The 20178-nt window shown below is 35.9% G+C and overlaps 1 protein-coding gene across 1 annotated transcript; it reads right to left on the reverse strand.

The window, feature by feature from the left end:
* Positions 1 to 673: 673 nt before the first annotated feature.
* On the reverse strand, positions 674 to 8027 carry LOC114468323 (acyl-CoA synthetase family member 2, mitochondrial-like). The gene is made up of 16 exons (XM_028455153.1): positions 7813 to 8027; positions 7301 to 7496; positions 7052 to 7180; positions 6883 to 6936; positions 6597 to 6715; positions 6348 to 6510; positions 5399 to 5494; positions 5171 to 5322; positions 2400 to 2488; positions 2239 to 2315; positions 2029 to 2136; positions 1780 to 1931; positions 1560 to 1701; positions 1116 to 1226; positions 966 to 1034; positions 674 to 873 (listed from the first exon to the last, which is right to left on the reverse strand). Exons 1-16 carry the CDS (start codon positions 7926 to 7928, stop codon positions 823 to 825), a joined length of 1824 nt encoding a protein of 607 aa, XP_028310954.1. The 5' UTR covers positions 7929 to 8027; the 3' UTR covers positions 674 to 822.
* Positions 8028 to 20178: the final 12151 nt, after the last annotated feature.

Here is a 20178-nt window from a genome sequence, read left to right on the forward strand (position 1 = left end):
CACCTCATATATATGTGTGTATCACCCGCCCTTGGTTATACAAGTTGGATTAATATTTAACTTCAACTCGTCCTCATTTCCTCAACAGACTGTTCCCCACTCAGGTGTGCTACATGTTCCTTTTGTCACAATAACACTACTAAAATAAAAAAATAAACACACACACCATGTCACAGTGCTTTACACTGAGCTATAGCTCATCTGCCAAGAAAGTTCTGTATGTGTGTGTGTGTGTGTATTTGCTGATTAAAGGTCCCATGTCATGCTATTTTTCACCCATCTCTATTTGTTCTAAGAACCACAAAAACATAGTATTTCAGGTTTATTTTCCCAAACTCACCCTTTTTCCAGAGTTTTAGCCTCAACTCACTTTCTGAGCAACGGCCCGCCCTCCTCGCCTTTTTAATCACAATCAGATTGTGTGTTCGTAGTGAGCAGCACAGCTCTAACATCTGCATCAATTCTGCATCGCTCTCAGTCACTTATTGCAAGACTTAGGGCTACAATCTGTCAGTACAATGATGTTTTTATACCTTGTGACAATTATATATTGGATGTTACACTAACAGACATTGGCCTACACATCATGATCACAGAGAAGTCTCTTGTTTTTCATTACAAAAAAAAACTCAAGTAGAACCAAAAAACTTTATTTAGGAGTTCAAACAAAGTGGTCAAGAAACACAACATTTATATAGTTTATTTTACTGGTTTTGTGCCATACATAGATACAGTCTGTATTTTGGTATGAATCAGTGAAGGAAGAACGAATGGAATAATAGATTTGTCCTTCATATCCATCAACATGTGTGGTTCACAAAATTAAAGTCCTAACTTCTTCTCCATTGCCGCCTTCAGCTCTTTCTTCTTGATCTAAGAAAAAGTAAATACAATCACACATTGTTACACATTTACACAATTCAACATGTTCTTGTATTTTAGCTTCAATGTGAACAGGTTTTTACCTTTCCAGACGCGGTCAGAGGGTAACTGTCCACAAACATCACGTAGTGCGGGATCTTGAAATGAGAAATCTACAAAAAGAAGGAAACGGTTCCATCCTCGCTGTGATTCCACAGTGACTGTCACAAAATGCATGTATGGTCTCCTCTCACCTGGCCTTTGCAGAATGATCTTATTTCTTCTGTACTGGAGCTCTGACCTGCCTTCAGTCTGATACAGGCACACACCTGCTCACCCAGCCTCTCATCTTTCACTCCAACCACCTGAGAGGCAGAAGAAGCACTGTGATAACTTTAACACGACTTTAGGACAGACATGGGCAAATGACGGCCCAAGAGCCGTATGTATCTTTCAGTCTAATTTTGTACGGCCCCCCAAAAAATGCATAGTGTGACTCCAAAAACACACAAATTATCAGAGAAATACACTCAAAAAGAAACCTCACCCAATGTCTCCAATACCCCAAAACAACATCAAATACACACAAAACATACAGACACTTGTTGCAAGCAACTTGAATAGGTGCATATCGCCACCTATTGTACTGGAGTGTCATCCAACACCTTACGAAATGCACACTTGCATTATTTTCTTACCTGCACCTCCTGCACCTTTGGATTCTTGTAGAGAAACTGCTCGATCTCTGCTGGATAGATGTTCTCCCCTCCTCTGATGATCATGTCCTTTATGCGTCCTTCAATGCGACAGTATCCCTGACTGGTCAGACTGGCTGTGTCACTGTAAAGAAAAAGGCATTTCTGTTGGTAACCCACAATATAACAGCATATCCTGGTATTGTGTTCCAGTCTAGTTTACCCAGTGTGATACCAGCGGTCTTGGGTGATAGCTTCTTTAGTTTTGTCAGGATCGTCCCAGTATCCGTGCATCACACAGTAGCCTCTGATCAGCAGCTCTCCTGAAGCTCCCACAGGCACAGTCTCTCCTGTGGCAGGATCCACCACTGTAGCCTGAAAACACACACACACACACACACACACACACACACACACCATGTGACAGTGCCACGCTGAGCTGTAGCTTATTCATTTAAAGTGAAGAGCGCACCTCTGTGTGACACATGATACATCCCACTGTATCTGTCTTCAGCTCTTCATTGTCTTGAGGGAATCCCATAAATGTAATGGGGCTGTTTTCAGTGGTCCCATAACCAATCTGATGAAGAATTATATTCACGTGTTACATTCTGAAAGCTTTATTTATATATATTATAAGGGTAATAATCTCTTATAGAGGTAAAGAAATATATATACTCACAGTAATTTCTTTCATATTCATCTCTTTTTGTAGCCGTTTGACAATTTCTGGAGGACATGGGGAGCCTGCCATTATCCCTAAAATAACAGAAGAAACAGACATTATTTGAGCAACTAACCAGGTTCAAAATACCAGCTGTTCTTTAACAAAAAGCATCTCACCAGCTTCAATTGAAGATAAATCGTACTTGTTTATGTCTTGGCTTAGCATGTCCGTAAACATGGTGGGAGTGCCATAGACAAAATTGCACCTTGAGTAAAAAATAGAAATAATCAACAACAGGTCAAGTGATCACCAGGGTTGAGGGTCAAATTTAATTGTAATTGCATAGTTGATAATTAATTACAATTATTGCGTCATTATAATTGTAATAGTAAAAATCTGTTGCTGTTGACATCATAATTGAATTGTAATTGCATTCAGATAATTGACTTTGTAACTTTGACATTCTACCCGTACGCAGCGCCCCTATTTGGTCAGTTTAGATCACATGACAGGTCAGTCATTGGCCAGTTTAGGTCACAAGACAGGTCAGTCTGGGAAGTTTAGGTTGCGTGACTAAGACTAAACCTTAGCCTAAACCTAACCCTAACCCTAAAAATTGTTGCAATATTCAGTTATAACCTAACCCTAACCCCTAAGACGCTACGTACTTGTACTTCGGTAATCGTACAAATAAACACTTTCTAATTTTTCTAATTAATGCTAATGCTAATGCTAATAATGTTAGGCTAATGTTAATGCTAACCACAAGCTAATGCTACCACTAACGCTCATTTCAACTTTTTCAACCGATTTCAACTTTTTCAACCCATTTCAACTATTTTCAACTTTTTCAGTCAACCTGTCTCAACTTTTTCAACCCATTTTGACTTTTTTCAATGTTTTTAACTTTTTCCAACCCATTTCAACTTTTTCAACCTATTTCAAAATTTTCAACCTGATTCAACTTTTACAACCTATTTGAACTTTTTCAACCAGATTCAACTTTTTTTTAACTTGTACTTCAGTAATCGTACAAATAAACACTTTCTAATTTTTCTAATTAATGCTAATGCTAACGCTAACCGCAGGCTAATGCTAATGCTAACACTCATTTCAACTTTTTAAACCAATTTCAACTTTTTAAACCAATTTCAACTTTTTAAACCAATTTCAACTTTTTTCAACTTTTTCAACTTTTTCAACCAATTTCAACTTTTCCAACCAATTTCCACTTTATTCAACTTTTACAACTTCCTTCAACTTTTTTCCACTTTTTCAACCAATTTTAACTTTTTTCCACTTTTTCAACCAATTTTAACTTTTTTCAACTTTTTCAACCAATTTTAACTTTTTTCAACTTTTACAACTTCCTTCAACTTTTTCAACCAATTTTAACTTTTTTCAACTTTTTCAACATGTTTCAACTTTTTTCAACTTTTTCAACCAATTTCAACTTCTTTCAACTTTTTCAATACATTTCAACTTTTTTCAACTTTTTTCAACTTTTTCAACTCATTTCAACTTTTTTCAACTTTTTCAACCAATTTCAAGTTTTTTCCAACTTTTTAACACATTTAAACTTTTTTCAACATTTTCAACTCATTTCAACTTTTTTCAACTTTTCCAACCAATTTCAACTTTTTCAACCAAATTGCTAATATTAAAATATTATATTAATTGCTATATTAATATTGCAATATTATGTTATTGTTATTGCTAGGTAAATGCTAATGATAGGTCAGTGCTAATGCTCGGCTAATGTTAATGCTAGGCTAATGTTAATGCTAGATTAATGCTAGGTTAATGCTAGGCTAATGCTAATGCTAAATTTTCAACTTTTTCCAGCTGCTTCAACTTTTTTCAACTTTTTCAACCGATTTTAACTTTTTCAATCCATTTCAACTTTTTAAAAAAAAATTTCAACTTTTTTCAACCTTTTCAACCTTTTCAACCTATTTCAACCTTTTCAACCTATTTCAACTTTTTCAACTCATTTTAACTTTTTTCAACTTTTCAAACCAATTTCAGCTTTTTTCAACTTTTTCAACCAATGTAAACTTTTTTCAATTTTTTCAACCGATTTCTACATTTCTCAGCTTTTTTCAACCAAATTGCTAATATTAAAATATTGCTTGGTTATTGCTATGTGAATGTGATAGGTCAGTGCTAATGCTAATGTTATTGTAAGGCTAAGCCTAATGCTAGGTTAATTCTTATGCTACATGAGGCTAATGCTAGGTTAATGCTAACACTAGGTTTATGCTAACACTAGGTTTATGCTAACACTAGGCTAATGCAATTGCTAGGCTATTGCTAATGCTAGGCTATTGCTAATGCTAGGATATTGCTAACGGCAGGCTAATGCTAACATTGGGCTAACGCTCACGCTAGATTAATGCTATTGCTATATGAATGCTAATACTTGGCTAATGCTGATGTTAAGCTAATGCAGTACAATGAGGGCCAGCATATGCATCCTCACTTGCATTTTCCTCAGGAAATGCAAATATTCAAGTTGAGAATGTAATTGAAATAGACTTCCAGTGGTAAAATAATAATTATAATTTTAATTGTAATTGGGAAAAGTGCTGGTCACCGTAATAATAATTGAGTTGTAATCAAACCTGAATAGTGTAATTGTATTTGAAAAATGTAATTGACTCCAACCCTGGTGATTACCATTTTTAAGTACTGATCATTGATTTCAACTCTTTATTTTTAGTTTAATTTTTAACATTTGTTCTTTTGTCACCCATCCATTTTCAATGCATGATTTACCCATATTTGAAGGGTATTGCACCTTTTTGCTGTCAGATTTTAGCAGAGAAATCATTTTGGCATCCGAGATCTACAAAGTTTTTCCCATGGTTCCATCTAAATATGGAGGCATGAAGATGGATGGAAGGCAAAATCAACATGAATAGCGGGATGCTGATGTGCTACATACTTTTCCATTTGAATGGCCTGCAAGTTGGATGTGCTGTTGTATCCCAAGGAAGGGTAAACCAGTGTGACACCGTGAACAGCCATGCACATCCCTCCCAGAACAGAGCCGAAGCAGTGGTACATGGGTACAGGTAAGCACACACGCACCTGAGGCTGACAAGTGATTAAAGGAGTTATCCTTACTTAACTATTTATTAAAAACAAAAAAAAACAACTAAATAATACTTACTCTCCATCCATAACCAATTCGAAGACCCAGGAAGTATGCATTATTCACAATATTATGGTGAGAAAGAGTAGCTCCTTTTGGTTGACCAGTGGTTCCCTGCAACAAGTCAACAAGTAAAATAAGGTCAAAATACAATCAGTGTTGTACATACATTTTTGGTCTAGTGCACAGAGAAGCCCCAGGTTATTACTTGATGCATTTCTTTAAACACAATTTTCCACAAACCACCTCACAGGATGAACAACACGAAAGGATGCAGTTATAATGTGACGTTATACTTTATTCTAAAGTGAAATTGAAAAGAATCAACACAAATACATGTTTGTTTTATAAGATAAATTCTCACTGAATAGCCAGCTTTCTAATGAAATGACTGAAAACTAGATATACAAATATTTGAGAACCAAATGTAATTTAAGAAAAAAGAGTTTTATAAGCACTTACAACAATTACTATTTTAAGGAAAAGAAAGTTGTGTTTTTCCCACAGAACGTCATCCTCATCACATCTCATATAACTGTCTTCCTCGATTTAAATAATGGTAGAAAATGTCAGCTCTGCATCATTTTGTAGCTTACTTGAAATAAATTATCTGTTAAAAAAAATGAAAATATGTTATGCCATATACTTGTAACACCAAACAAAGGGCTACTTTAAATGTTTAAATGACTCCGTCTTCTCTACTCTGCTCCGGAACTGTCAGTGATCTTAAAATGTGTCCAATCTTTCCTGAATTGTCTTTCTCTCCCTCTTCTGTGAGCTGTGACCTTCTCCTCTCCGAGACACCCAGAGCCATGCGGGGCTGAAAAACCATAACAAATCAGCTCAGAATCAGGAGCAGATTCAGTGCGTATTGCTTTTCTTTTGTGGTGCATATGCACCAATTATGTGCACCCCTGACTAAAATACTTGTGCTACTATAAAAGCTGTAATACTGAATTAAAGTTACTGATGTGAACTGGATGTTGATGGCTTCATCACAGGACAGCTTGCTCTGCAGCTCCTTCAGCTCTCGGTGGTGCCGACTTTCCGCTGCCTGCATCACATCCTCCGTGTGAAGCATCCCCGTCTGTCTGCTGTCAGTCACGATTACCATACGCAGGTGTGGCAGTCTGGACAGACAGACAGACACTGTAAACATGCATTTTGAACTAAATAGAAAGGGTTTGATGTCAAAATGCTAACTGTTGAAAATCACCTTGCGCTTTTGATCATTCCTGTTGTCACAGAATCAATCTCCGGGCAGATTTCCTTCAGCATCTCACAAAACTTCTGTGTTTTGAAGCTTGTTGTACACAGAATGGCATTACACTGGATCTATATTTAAAATAAATAAAATAAAAAAGTAATTGCTGTTGCTTTTGCATCTAAAAAGTATGAATGACTGAACATTAACCAGAGATTAGAGTAGAATTAGAGTAGTATTCTTAAACATGTTTGTGTGTCAGCATATCCAATAGATCCAGATTGGATCAATGTCTTACCTTCTGTAGGGTGAACTCTATTTCGCTCACTTGGTAGGCTGGGTTCAAAGACACCTACAAGAATACCAGTAGAATCAAGTCTTTTTTTTAACAAGGAATTTTAGATTACATACAGCCAAGTTCAGATTTGGTAAAATATTTAACTTTCCAATGTATAGCATCAACTAACCAGTATAATTCCAGCCTTGGCTGAGGCAAACTGGAAGAGGATCCATTCATATACGTTTGGTCCCCAAATTCCAAGTCTATCACCGCGCTTCAGACCCAAAGCCATGAGACCTGCAGCTGCCGTGTCAACCTGCACCAAAAAACAATGTGAGTGTATGATCAAAGAAGGTCATCAGAATTACAGATTAGTGTTTCGTCCCAACTTTCAGAATTAAAACGTTTTTGTGGATCAAACTGCAGGGACACACACATCTTGCTGGAACTGTGCAAAAGTTTTTCGGGTGTCGTCGTGCAGAAAAACCATTGCTTCACGATCAGGCCAGCGTTGGACAGTTGCATCCAGACATTGGCTGACAGTCAGAGGGATCATAGAGATGGTGGAAGTGCCATGGACATAACTGCTGGTCAGGGATGGCCCATGAGGAGGGCCGTCTACATGGAGACACCTGAGGAGGAAAATTAACAGAAGATAAAGGAAAATTGTCCTCTACATTTAGAAAATATGACTCCCTAAAGTAAAATAACTGAGTGAAATCATCACTGATGAGACATTGCAGATGGTTAGCTCACACAGAACACAACGCTCAGGCAAAATCAATGAGAGCCATTACAACATTTTAAGAACTTCTGTTTTACTTCTTTAATCAAGCATACAATACATTCTGTACATTCTAAATATTTTTTTTTTATAAAAATCAGAAAACAGTGCAGGAACCTTAGAAGTTACCATCTGACCTCTGAACCCAAAGAATTGTAACTTACCGAACACATGGGTGAAAAGCAGCGCTGCAAGCGTTCCACGACTTGTGTTTGAATCTGTTCTCTACACATCTGAGCATCCAAGCACTGGACGGCAGCCGAGAGAAAGAGATCTGCATTGTCACCGGTCGTAGAAAGTCAATACTAAATATGCCAGATTGGGAAACACTGGGTCCTGCCTGAGTAACCTGTTACATGGCTATCTTTAGAAAATGCCTGTTTAATATTTAACTAAAGCTTGTCCTCATTGGCCAGAAGATAAGAGACTATTAGACACATGGTTGGTCACATGTCAAATGTCATAGAAGTGATGAATGGTTTGTGAGTGATCTAAACAGTGTGGCTGATGTGTTTGTTAGGTTTTTCTGCATTAGTGTTTTTCACCTCAATATAGCTGTAGGCATGATTAGCTGCAGCCATAGAACACAGATAATACGTTCAATGTGCATCAGGTTTTTTATATTTCTACCAATGAGATTCCTAGAAAACCTGTCTCATATTAACAATGGTTATTTTATTTGCAGTGCTGTGCAGACAACCTCTGCCATGGTTATGAATTTGTTCTATAAAGGTGTGCAAACATTGCCCTGGCTCAGACAAAATTATATTTGCTTGATACTTATTAACTTTGGCACTAAGGCTACATCACATGCAGGTTGTGAAGCTTTTGTTTCATGTTTGTTTTTCTAACTCCACAACTTGCCAAGACATACGGTACAAGTGCAATTTAATTCATTCATTACACAAGTGGAGTGTTATCAACACGGTGATTTAAGCAAAAACTTTCAGATGTGACTTCTGCTTTTCTAGAAAAAAAGTTACAGAAGCCCAACAAACAAGAAACCCCCAACACACCCTGAGTAATGCGACAGTTTCACCAACCAGGACAGAAAAAAGTCATCAGTATGCACAAATAACACATGTTCTGTCGATGAAACACTTTTAAAACACTTTGAAATGACATTGACCTGCTAAATTGTCAAGAGTCTAAATAATGTAAAAACGGTTACAAAATTATAAAACACATTTGCGGTGTTTCCCTAGAAAAGTAGCATATTCAGTTTTAATCTCAGAATTCTGACTTTAAAGTCAGAACTCCAAAAAAAAAATTCACACGTGGCCCTAATCTTCTTCCGTATCTTCCGTACTTTTCAGTTCCATTGTAAACTCGGACAGATCGACAGGACATAGGGTGTCCTTCAGTTGCTGAGTCAGCACTCCCCTATTTGCTGCCGTAAAACACCACAGGTGTGAATGATTAAATAACGATCCATAAGCTCGACAGCTGTGAAAAAGAGATGTTATTGGTAAAAACCAATCTCGATAAAACCAAGCTCTGTTTTTGTTGGTGGTGAAGTTCTTTTTTCACACTCAACTATACGTAGCTTAGCCATATTAAAAAAAGCAGACAGATTTAATGTAATCAATGCGTAAGACCACATGATCACGTGATTTCTGATTGATTTTGTGACGAATGTATAAATTAATTTTTATTAGTGATGAAAATGTAAATACATATTTTTTAATATTATTCCCGCAAGTTAGTCTTCTTTTTTAAAATATATGTTAAGGTTTTGTTTATTCAGACAAGTTTTTTTCAGAATTTTCTTCTTTTCCGAACATGTTTTGACTGTCAACTGCCAGTCTTCCTCAGAGATGATTGAAACATTAATATAACATAACAATCCATAAAAACAAATGGCAAAACTAAAGTCCATCAGTTATTGCATTAAGGTGAACAAATCCAATCATTGTTTTGGTCTTTTTCCAATAGCACACTATCTACTAGTTTACTATGTCACTAGTTAATCAGATTACAAGCACACTATCTACTAGTTTACTATGTCACTAGTTAATCAGATTACAAGCACACTATCTACTAGTTTACTATCTCACTAGTTAATCAGATTACAAGCACACTATCTACTAGTTTACTATCTCACTAGTTAATCAGATTACAAGCACACTATCTACTAGTTTACTATCTCACTAGTTAATCAGATTACAAGCACACTATCTACTAGTTTACTATGTCACTAGTTAATCAGATTACAAGCACACTATCTACTAGTTTACTATGTCACTAGTTAATCAGATTACAAGCACACTATCTACTAGTTTACTATCTCACTAGTTAATCAGATTACAAGCACACTATCTACTAGTTTACTATGTCACTAGTTAATCAGATTACAAGCACACTATATACTAGTTTACTATCTCACTAGTTAATCAGATTACAAGCACACTATCTACTAGTTTACTATCTCACTAGTTAATCAGATTACAAGCACACTATCTACTAGTTTACTATCTCACTAGTTAATCAGATCACAAGCACACTATCTACTAGTTTACTATCTCACTAGTTAATCAGATCACAAGCACACTATCTACTAGTTTACTATCTCACTAGTTAATCAGATCACAAGCACACTATCTACTAGTTTACTATGTCACTGGTTAATCAGATCACAAGCACACTATCTACTAGTTTACTATGTCACTAGTTAATCAGATTACAAGCACACTACTAGTTTACTATCTCACTAGTTAATCAGATCACAAGCACACTATCTACTAGTTTACTATGTCACTAGTTAATCAGATCACAAGCACACTATCTACTAGTTTACTATGTCACTAGTTAATCAGATTACAAGCACACTATCTACTAGTTTACTATGTCACTAGTTAATCAGATTACAAGCACACTATCTACTAGTTTACTATGTCACTAGTTAATCAGATTACAAGCACACTATCTACTAGTTTACTATCTCACTAGTTAATCAGATTACAAGCACACTATCTACTAGTTTACTATGTCACTAGTTAATCAGATCACAAGCACACTATCTACTAGTTTACTATCTCACTAGTTAATCAGATCACAAGCACACTATCTACTAGTTTACTATCTCACTAGTTAATCAGATCACAAGCACACTATCTACTAGTTTACTATCTCACTAGTTAATCAGATCACAAGCACACTATCTACTAGTTTACTATGTCACTAGTTAATCAGATCACAAGCACACTATCTACTAGTTTACTATGTCACTAGTTAATCAGATCACAAGCACACTATCTACTAGTTTACTATGTCACTAGTTAATCAGATTACAAGCACACTATCTACTAGTTTACCATGTCACTAGTTAATCAGATTACAAGCACACTATCTACTAGTTTACTATGTCACTAGTTAATCAGATTACAAGCACACTATCTACTAGTTTACTATGTCACTAGTTAATCAGATTACAAGCACAGTATCTACTAGTTTACTATGTCACTAGTTAATCAGATCACAAGCACACTATCTACTAGTTTACTATGTCACTAGTTAATCAGATCACAAGCACACTATCTACTAGTTTACTATCTCACTAGTTAATCAGATCACAAGCACACTATCTACTAGTTTACTATGTCACTAGTTAATCAGATTACAAGCACACTATCTACTAGTTTACTATGGCACTAGTTAATCAGATTACAAGCACACTATCTACTAGTTTACTATGTCACTAGTTAATCAGATTACAAGCACACTATCTACTAGTTTACTATGTCACTAGTTAATCAGATTACAAGCACACTATCTACTAGTTTACTATGTCACTAGTTAATCAGATTACAAGCACAGTATCTACTAGTTTACTATGTCACTAGTTAATCAGATTACAAGCACAGTATCTACTAGTTTACTATGTCACTAGTTAATCAGATTACAAGCACACTATCTACTAGTTTACTATCTCACTAGTTAATCAGATTACAAGCACACTATCTACTAGTTTACTATGTCACTAGTTAATCAGATTACAAGCACACTATCTACTAGTTTACTATGTCACTAGTTAATCAGATTACAAGCACACTATCTACTAGTTTACTATGTCACTAGTTAATCAGATTACAAGCACACTATCTACTAGTTTACTATCTCACTAGTCAATCAGAATTAATGTGCACCTCCATCATCCTGATGGAACTGTGGAAAGATGAAGTCCACTGTGTAAAGGAGGAGGAGCAGGACTCTGAGAAGAACCTGGAAATCTTGAAGTAGCATTGATGTTTGTTCAGGAAACTTTAAACTAAAGAGTTTGGTGACAAGTTTCTCAGCATTAGACATTAAGGATTGTGTGGTGGATCTACTGAGATCTTTGAAGCTTTCCTCCTGAGCTGCTTGGACCCTGAGCTGAACATCTGAAAGATGCACAAAGTGCATCACCAGGAAGAAGACGCTGGGAATTTTTCAGCACAGACTTTAGTGTGAGCGAACACCTCACGTGTTCAGTACTTCACCTGTAGAGTGAAAGGAGTGGGGTTCAAGTCCATGATGATGTAATGATGATGATGAAGGTGTATAAGGTGTACAAGGAATTAAACTTGGTAGTTGGTGCGAAGAACAAAAAAACAAACCAGAAACAATAATAATTATTATAATAATAAATATAATATACATATATATATATATAAAACTTTAACCCCAGTTACATGATGCTTGAATTAGAAAACAATGTTTAAAACAAAATATATAAATATACTGAAATATCTCACAGAGCTGAGCCTTGTGTTCACTACTCTATACAATAGATCTCACAGCACTAGTAGACATAACAGTAGTGTTAGTGTTGTAGTTACATCTACCAACCAGGAGGTGATGCTGTTGTTCTACTGTGTATGTTAAACAATCAGTTTCCTACTTTTTTTTTTTAGTTTATCCTCTGCAACAATAAACTCAACACACATTTTATTCTTGTGATTGATTTCATCACACTAATGAAAAACATAATGTTAGAAGGGTTAGGGTACATAAGCTGTCACACTGTGCTTCAGTTAACATGACCAAACTATACACAGTTTTTATAAAAATAAAAAAAATAAAATATGACCCAAGAAGGGTTTATATACTGTATATATATATATATAGAATTACTTGGATCACTATTGCAACAACACATCATCAGTATATAATTATGTTTATACTGATCATTTTTCAAATACTATAAATACATACCATACGTGACAGGAGCTTTATATATTCATCAAGGTTTGGCTAGTCCTCTGACACTAAACGGTTCTCCAGGATGCTGCAAACCTCCTTTAATACACGGTGTGTTTATTCATGTTTTCCTCTGTTCATTAATATGTTTTCTGTTTATGTTCAGGCTCTTAAATCATAAATAATGGACCAACCAGGTCTCAAAAACAATGGTTCCCCACAAAGATCCTTCGCAGACTGTGAGTTTTACGGCTGGGTTATTTATTTAAAAAAAATATATATAAAAATAATTTTCTAATTTACCGTAACAAGCTACCATGAGTCAAGCTATAGACTTTAGCATTTGTGATTACAATGGAATTTATACGATTGAGCTTCTTCTACATCACCTTTTATAGTCGTGCAGCCACCCAAAGTGTCCACAGTTACAGCCATTTATCAACATGTACATCACATCCTCAGAACAAAGTCAGTTTGTCCAGTCTGGGGTTTTTTCTTTTTTTTCTCCAGCATGAATCTACATTTCACCACAGATGGGAACATGAGTCTCTCTTTGGGATCCTGGGACAGAATTTGAACAACAAGCCTGATTTCTGTGCTCTCTCTGCAAACTAGAGCTATTACTGTACTTAACCAGCTCTGAAGTGACTTGAAGAGGAATCGACCCCAGACACAACATTATCACTGCACAAAAATCATATCATCAATGATTTTTTTGTATACAATAGCAGGTTTTCTGAATCATTTTGATTCTTAAACCAAACGTACACAGGATCCTAACCTGAATTTGGTGCTATACCCACATAAAGTATAAATCTATATTTTCAGGAGGCTGAAAAGGATTTTCCATCCTCAGAAAAAGTGACTTTTTTTAAAGAACAATACAGCTCAACAGAATAGAGCTAATACATATTATAACACAATAATGACCAGAAACTCATATATAGATCTTACATATCTATCCATCTATTTTCTGACCCGCTTTGCTCAATTTTTTAGGGTTGCTGGGGTCTGCTGGTGCCTATCTCCAGCTCTCATAGCATCTTACATGACATAACAAAATAAAAACAAAGCAGTCCGTGTCATACAGTAGCAGTCGCTGGTATTTTCCCAGCCAAAAAAGTGGAAAGAAGTGTCTTGTATGGATTTTCCTTTATTTTATTGGCATGTGTTTAAGGGGTGATTTAGAGAAACACGTGAAAGGAACTGACAGTTTAGTTAGAATAGAATAGAATAGAATAGAATAGAATAGATCTTTATTATTCCCCAGAGGGGAAATTCACATTTGCAGCAACACAGTATAAGAGCAGGGAGTAAGAACATATAAATACTAACATAGGATAATAGTGTAAAAAATGTAAAAATAGTGTATGTAATTAGAAAAATAACAACAACAATAGCAGAAGCAAGGAAAGAAAGAAAACAACAAATGTGCAAATGACAATTGAAGAATTGGGTTTATTATTATTATTATTATTATTATTATTATTATTATTATAAATTACAAAACAATTAGGGCTTCAATAACAAATACCAGATATTCAACATGCTGTTTGAATCATCGTTTCAAGTAAGGTGACTAACAGAAGTAGGTGTGGAGGCGTTGGAATCATGAGACTCTTTGACTGCTTTGCATATTTTGGAAGACTTTGAAGAAAATGTCCCAGTCAGCACCGTCTGCCTGCTTCACTGCCCTCTCTCTGATTCTCCATATAGACATGATGCACATTCCTCAGCAGAGCAGCAATAATCCCCTGAGAATCCACACATTATGTCATGCCACTGCACAATTGTTTCCTCAGTCTTCATGTGTGTAATGTGGAGCATTCGGACTATGGCCTCTCAGAAAACTGGCTTTTTTTCTTCTTCTTCTTTTTACAACATTTTGCAGAAGTGGCTGAGGAGTTTGATGGAGAAACACAACGTTTGAAGATGCACAGAAAAAAATAAAATCATATATTTAATATATTCCTCATGTTCTGCTTTATTTAATAAAACTAGAGTTAGCTTAATACTTGTAACTGACTTCATTCATCGCTCATTTCCTGGTTTATTGATGAGGGTTTCATGTGACTCGTGCCATCACAGGTTGGACCCTTGGACGGAGGTCAGTGGTGGCCACCTGTGCGTCCCCTCAGTGGGGGTCCATGCCTGTGTACAAGTGCGTGACCTCCACCAGCTCTACTTTCCCTCGCCTCAGCCATTCTTTTCCCAGCTGACCATTCAGCTGTTCTCCACACTTGTCCAGTTGATGTTCAATGCTTAACAGCCAGTAATGGTTTTAATGGATCCCCACTGGTCCAGTTTGGATCACAGCTGACATTTCAACTGACAGTTTTGCGGCTGTAGGATTTAAGACTATTTAACCACGTGGAGCCTGAATCCAGAGTCTAAAAGTGAGATTACATGTGGATTTTAAAAAAATCAAATGAAAAAAATAGCTTGAGAATCCCTAACACTGTGGGGTATTGGTTTGGATCCCAGAGTGAACCAGGTACCTTTTTATGTGGAGTTTGCATGTTCTCCCACAAACTTGCTGTGAATTTGTCAGGCGCCCATCGTCAAAAAGAAAAAAACAGGCATGTAAATGTAGTGTTATACATAGTCGCATCAGCTTATAGTAAAAATTATGAACCATTACTCGCCATTTGAGGCCCTCGGCCTACTTTTGTGCGGCCCTCAGAGTTAACACAGAGAATTACAGGAAAGCACACAAAGCAACAACAAAATGGCTCCAAAATACATAGAAAATAAATTTCAAAAAATACACAAAAGAGAAGCGAAGATACTCAAAAAGCCTCCGAAAATGCAAAAGACGACGTCAAGTATACGGTACACAAAAAAATATACAAAACAACAGCAAAATTACAAAATAACAACAACAAAATAACTCATAACACACAAAACAATAAATGTATGAGAAATATGCAAAATGACAATATAAATACACGGAAATGACAACAAACATACCATAAACATACTAAATTTTACAACAAAAATGCACAAAAATGTGCTCAAACGCTCATTTTTCTAGATGCTGGCATGAATGTTAATGATGTGGCCCTTATGGATCAGACAATCACACTTTTGTGGCCGTAAGTGTTATAAAGTGGCCCATCTCTGTTGCTTTGCTGTTGCGTATTTGGTGTTCAATGACAAATAAAACAAAAAAACCCAAAAAAGAGGCTGTTTTTGTTAGAAATGTTCTTTATGTCAATACAGAAGGTTATGAGGGTGAGACTTTATTTCAGTACTTAATATATAACTTTAACAAAACTACAGTAGATGCACATTGGCTAATCTGTGCTAGTAAATATAAACGAGGCCGTGTGACATGAAAAAGCTCATATTTGACTTTTTTTTTTAGCTTTCACGAAAACTAAAAAACAGTGTTTGCATATCAAGCAGCGTTTATATCAAACACTGCTTTTCACAAACCACCTCAAAGAAGAATCCATCCATCATTCCTTGCACCAAAGCGGACAGCTCACATCCGCTCCTGTTCAAAAATCTAAGTGTTCCTTTCCTGCCTATCAGTCACACAACCTATTATGCTTCTCATTTAGGCATCCATCAAACGTCATAGGCTGAATTACACAATCTATCACGCTCTGCACCAATGTCTGATGATCATTGTCACGCCACAACATCCAGAGATGGGTGCTTCCTCTGGAGGCTGAAGGGCATGGCCTCGTCTACTCCAGACTCATATGCTGGAATTTAGAGGGGAGCCATTTTTTTCTTCCCTCTCGCACAAAGGCCACAACCTAGGTCAAGGGTCAAACAGGGCGGACCCGTTTCCAAGGAGGAGTCGAGCGGCAATGCAAAGCCACTGCTGCTTATTAGACTGTGCAAACAGCAGCTCTGCATCACTGACTATGAGTCTGACAGCCCTGAGAGCAAAGGAGCCTGTGCTGATCGCATTGTTACGATCAGACCACTCGCAAATGTGGATGAATGACAGCTTGTATAGAACGCAGAACAACCATCACATTCAAACCCAAGATTAATTCGAGATAGTTGTCGTGACAGGACGGGCTTTTGTTATTGAGATTTTTGGAGGAAATCTCCAACACTCTCTCAGTCTGCTATTGTATCATCACCAAAATAAAGGTCAGACTTCATCCATAAATCTGCACTATGTGTTTGTTTTCCTGAAAAAAAAACATTATTTGTGAGAAAACCTTCTTCTGCAATCCTGGGTCTCCTTTAGGGATTCCTCAACTTTTATTTTTCAAACCACCGTCCGTGGTCATGACTTGGTGACATCATGAAAAAAGTTGTCCCCCAGTAGACCATCCTTGCCGTTGCCATGGTGCTGCTGGTAATGGGACTGTGGCTGCCAGTAAATATAGGTTAATGGGGGAGGGGAAATAAAAGTGCCATTTGCAGCATGTTTGCTGGACGTCCTCTGAACCAACTTCTCCTTGGACTGGTGAGCGTAGAGGATCCTTACAGGAGGATCCCCTAAAGACATTGAGCTTATTTGTGCACATACTGATGCTGCCATGGGGAACAATCTGAGCAGACAGCAATCAAACATGCATACTTAATGGGAAAGGGAAGAAGTGAAATACCTGAGATTAAATTTATGAATAATAAAAATGGGAGGTAAGGTGTTTAGGAACAACGTGTAGTACCAACTGTTTTCTTGCTTCTGGTATAAACTGTATATTCCCCCACATAATCCCAGGACAGATTAAAACACCATCAGATGAAACCACTTGTGCTGCTGCAGTGTCTGATTTACTTCATGCACATAATTCCCCTGAACTTCTTTGATACTTGATATTAAGACATGCAGACCCATGCTGTGACCCTGTGCTATTACGTTTTACTTGAGACACCCAACACCCTGGTCCTTAATCCTGCCGTGCGGCACAGTTGTGGGAGAGGTGGGGTTAAGGAGGCGGCTTGGAAGGCATTTCACGACTGGGAACCTCATGACCCACAATGGAATAATGGGCATTCTGGGAGGCTCTTTATTGCCTTGTTGACCCCCAGTTTCTGATGTGTTTATCTCTATCTGTCAAGTGTAGACATTACATGGTAAGTAGACGTCACATCACTGATTCAAGTTAAATAAAAAAAAAAGAAACTGTTTGAAATTATAGTTTATATTACTTAAAAGGGGAAAAAAATAGAAATCAAGGTAGTTTTAGTAATAACGGGATGGAGATCACCAAAGATATCTCAGTCTGCTTCATTTGGATTTTCTTCTTTTTCATCATCTTTTTTTACAATCTCTTATTTAGATAGATAGATAGATAGATAGATAGATAGATAGATAGATAGATAGATAGATAGATAGATAGATAGATAGATAGATGATAGATAGATAGATAGATAGATAGATAGATAGATAGATAGATAGATAGATAGATAGATAGATAGATAGATAGATAGATAGATGATAGATAGATAGATAGATAGATAGATGATAGATAGATAGATAGATAGATAGATAGATAGATGATAGATAGATAGATAGATAGATAGATAGATAGACAGATAGATAGATAGATAGATAGATAGATAGATAGATAGATAGATAGACAGATAGATAGATAGATAGATAGATAGATAGATAGATAGATAGATAGATAGATAGACAGATAGATAGATAGATAGATAGATAGATAGATACTGTAGATAGATAGATAGATAGATAGATAGATAGATAGATAGATAGATAGATAGATAGATAGATAGATGATAGATAGATAGATAGATAGATAGATGATAGATAGATAGATAGATAGATAGATAGATAGATAGATAGATAGATAGATAGATAGATGATAGATAGATAGATAGATAGATAGATAGATAGATAGATAGATAGATAGATAGATAGATAGATAGATAGATAGATAGATAGATAGATAGATAGATAGATAATTTATTGTCGTTGTACAGATGCCATTCTTGGTAAATAAAGCTAAAAGTTCTTAAAATACATTCCCAACTTTCACTCATAATTACATAATTATTATGTCAAAATGTTGCCATGTGACTAACAACTAGTACACTTGAAATGATCCAATGTCAAAAATGTCTCTTACAATAGATAGTTTAATATACTTCCAAAAAAAGGATAAAAATACGGGAAAATCCTCTTACATCAGCCCCAATCGAGCGTATCTGTCTTTTCATCTGCAGGACACATAGTCATTGCCTAAATGTCTCAATAGCTTCTAGAACTTGTAATCTAATATTGTTAAAAAACAACAAGTTCATATCTTAAATCTGGGCTGTGTATATCTGTGATAGTTTGTCGACTAAAAATTTTGGTTAGTTTTTATCCACTACATTTTTTTTAAAGTGACAAAAAAAAATACATGTGAATTAAAAGTATATAAAAAAATATATTGTTATTTTTTGTCAACTGATACAAACTAAACTATTATTTCATCATATGGAACCAATTCCAATCAGAAAGAGATCATGTGGTCTTACACATTGACAACATCACAACTGTCTGTGTGTATTTACAAACATTTATACCATCTTATATCAGGTTGATGGTAAATTAACCTTTAAGAAGAAAAAAATGCATTAAGTCTTGGGATTAATATTGTAGTAAAATATTTAGTTGACTAAATGTTGATTTTATTTATTTGAGTGAAACTAAACTATACCTGAAATAATCTTGATGACAACATTTTGACTAAAACTAAGTCAAAATTTGCTTTAAATTTTAACACTGGTGTAAAATGTTCTAGTTTGATGTTTTTAAAAAAAGAAACGTGCTCATTCACAGATAGAAATGTCTTTTAAAGAATGTCAGGTTTATGACATAATATGGTTTTAATTTCAGATTGGAATGAATTGTAAGGCTTTGTTTTTGCGTTCTACTTGCAGAATGGAACTTTCTGCACTTTAAATAGGACAAATTGGTCTGATTTATGTCAATGTTTATCTAAATTTGTGTATTCACTAGAATTGAAAAGGTCATCCTCAGAATAAGTATATAAGTATGCCCTGAGTTAAAAAAAAAAAAAAAAGATGGTTATTTTAGTTTTTCCTTTCCACGTATTGTTATTGTGAGCCCAGTATTGTCTCATCTTGTCATCTTTGCAAATCATCCCACCCCTATAATAAAAATGTATCCTCTGCATTTAACCCATCCCTGAGGAGCAGTGGGCAGCCACGGTGCAGCACCCGGGGAGCAGTTGGGTTAAAGTCATTGCTCATGGGCACATAGTGATGACCCAGAGTAGATTTAAACCTGGAAATCAAGTTTACGGGACTTGCCTACATGCTTAATGGTTAAACTCATGAAGTCAACGCAGTAGGAAATACATGATAAATCCTAAGATTAAAAATAATCAAATTAGAGCTATCTTTAT

The sequence above is a fragment of the Gouania willdenowi genome, chromosome 8, assembly GCF_900634775.1.
Source record: "Gouania willdenowi chromosome 8, fGouWil2.1, whole genome shotgun sequence".
In the NCBI taxonomy this organism is placed as follows: domain Eukaryota; kingdom Metazoa; phylum Chordata; class Actinopteri; order Blenniiformes; family Gobiesocidae; genus Gouania; species Gouania willdenowi.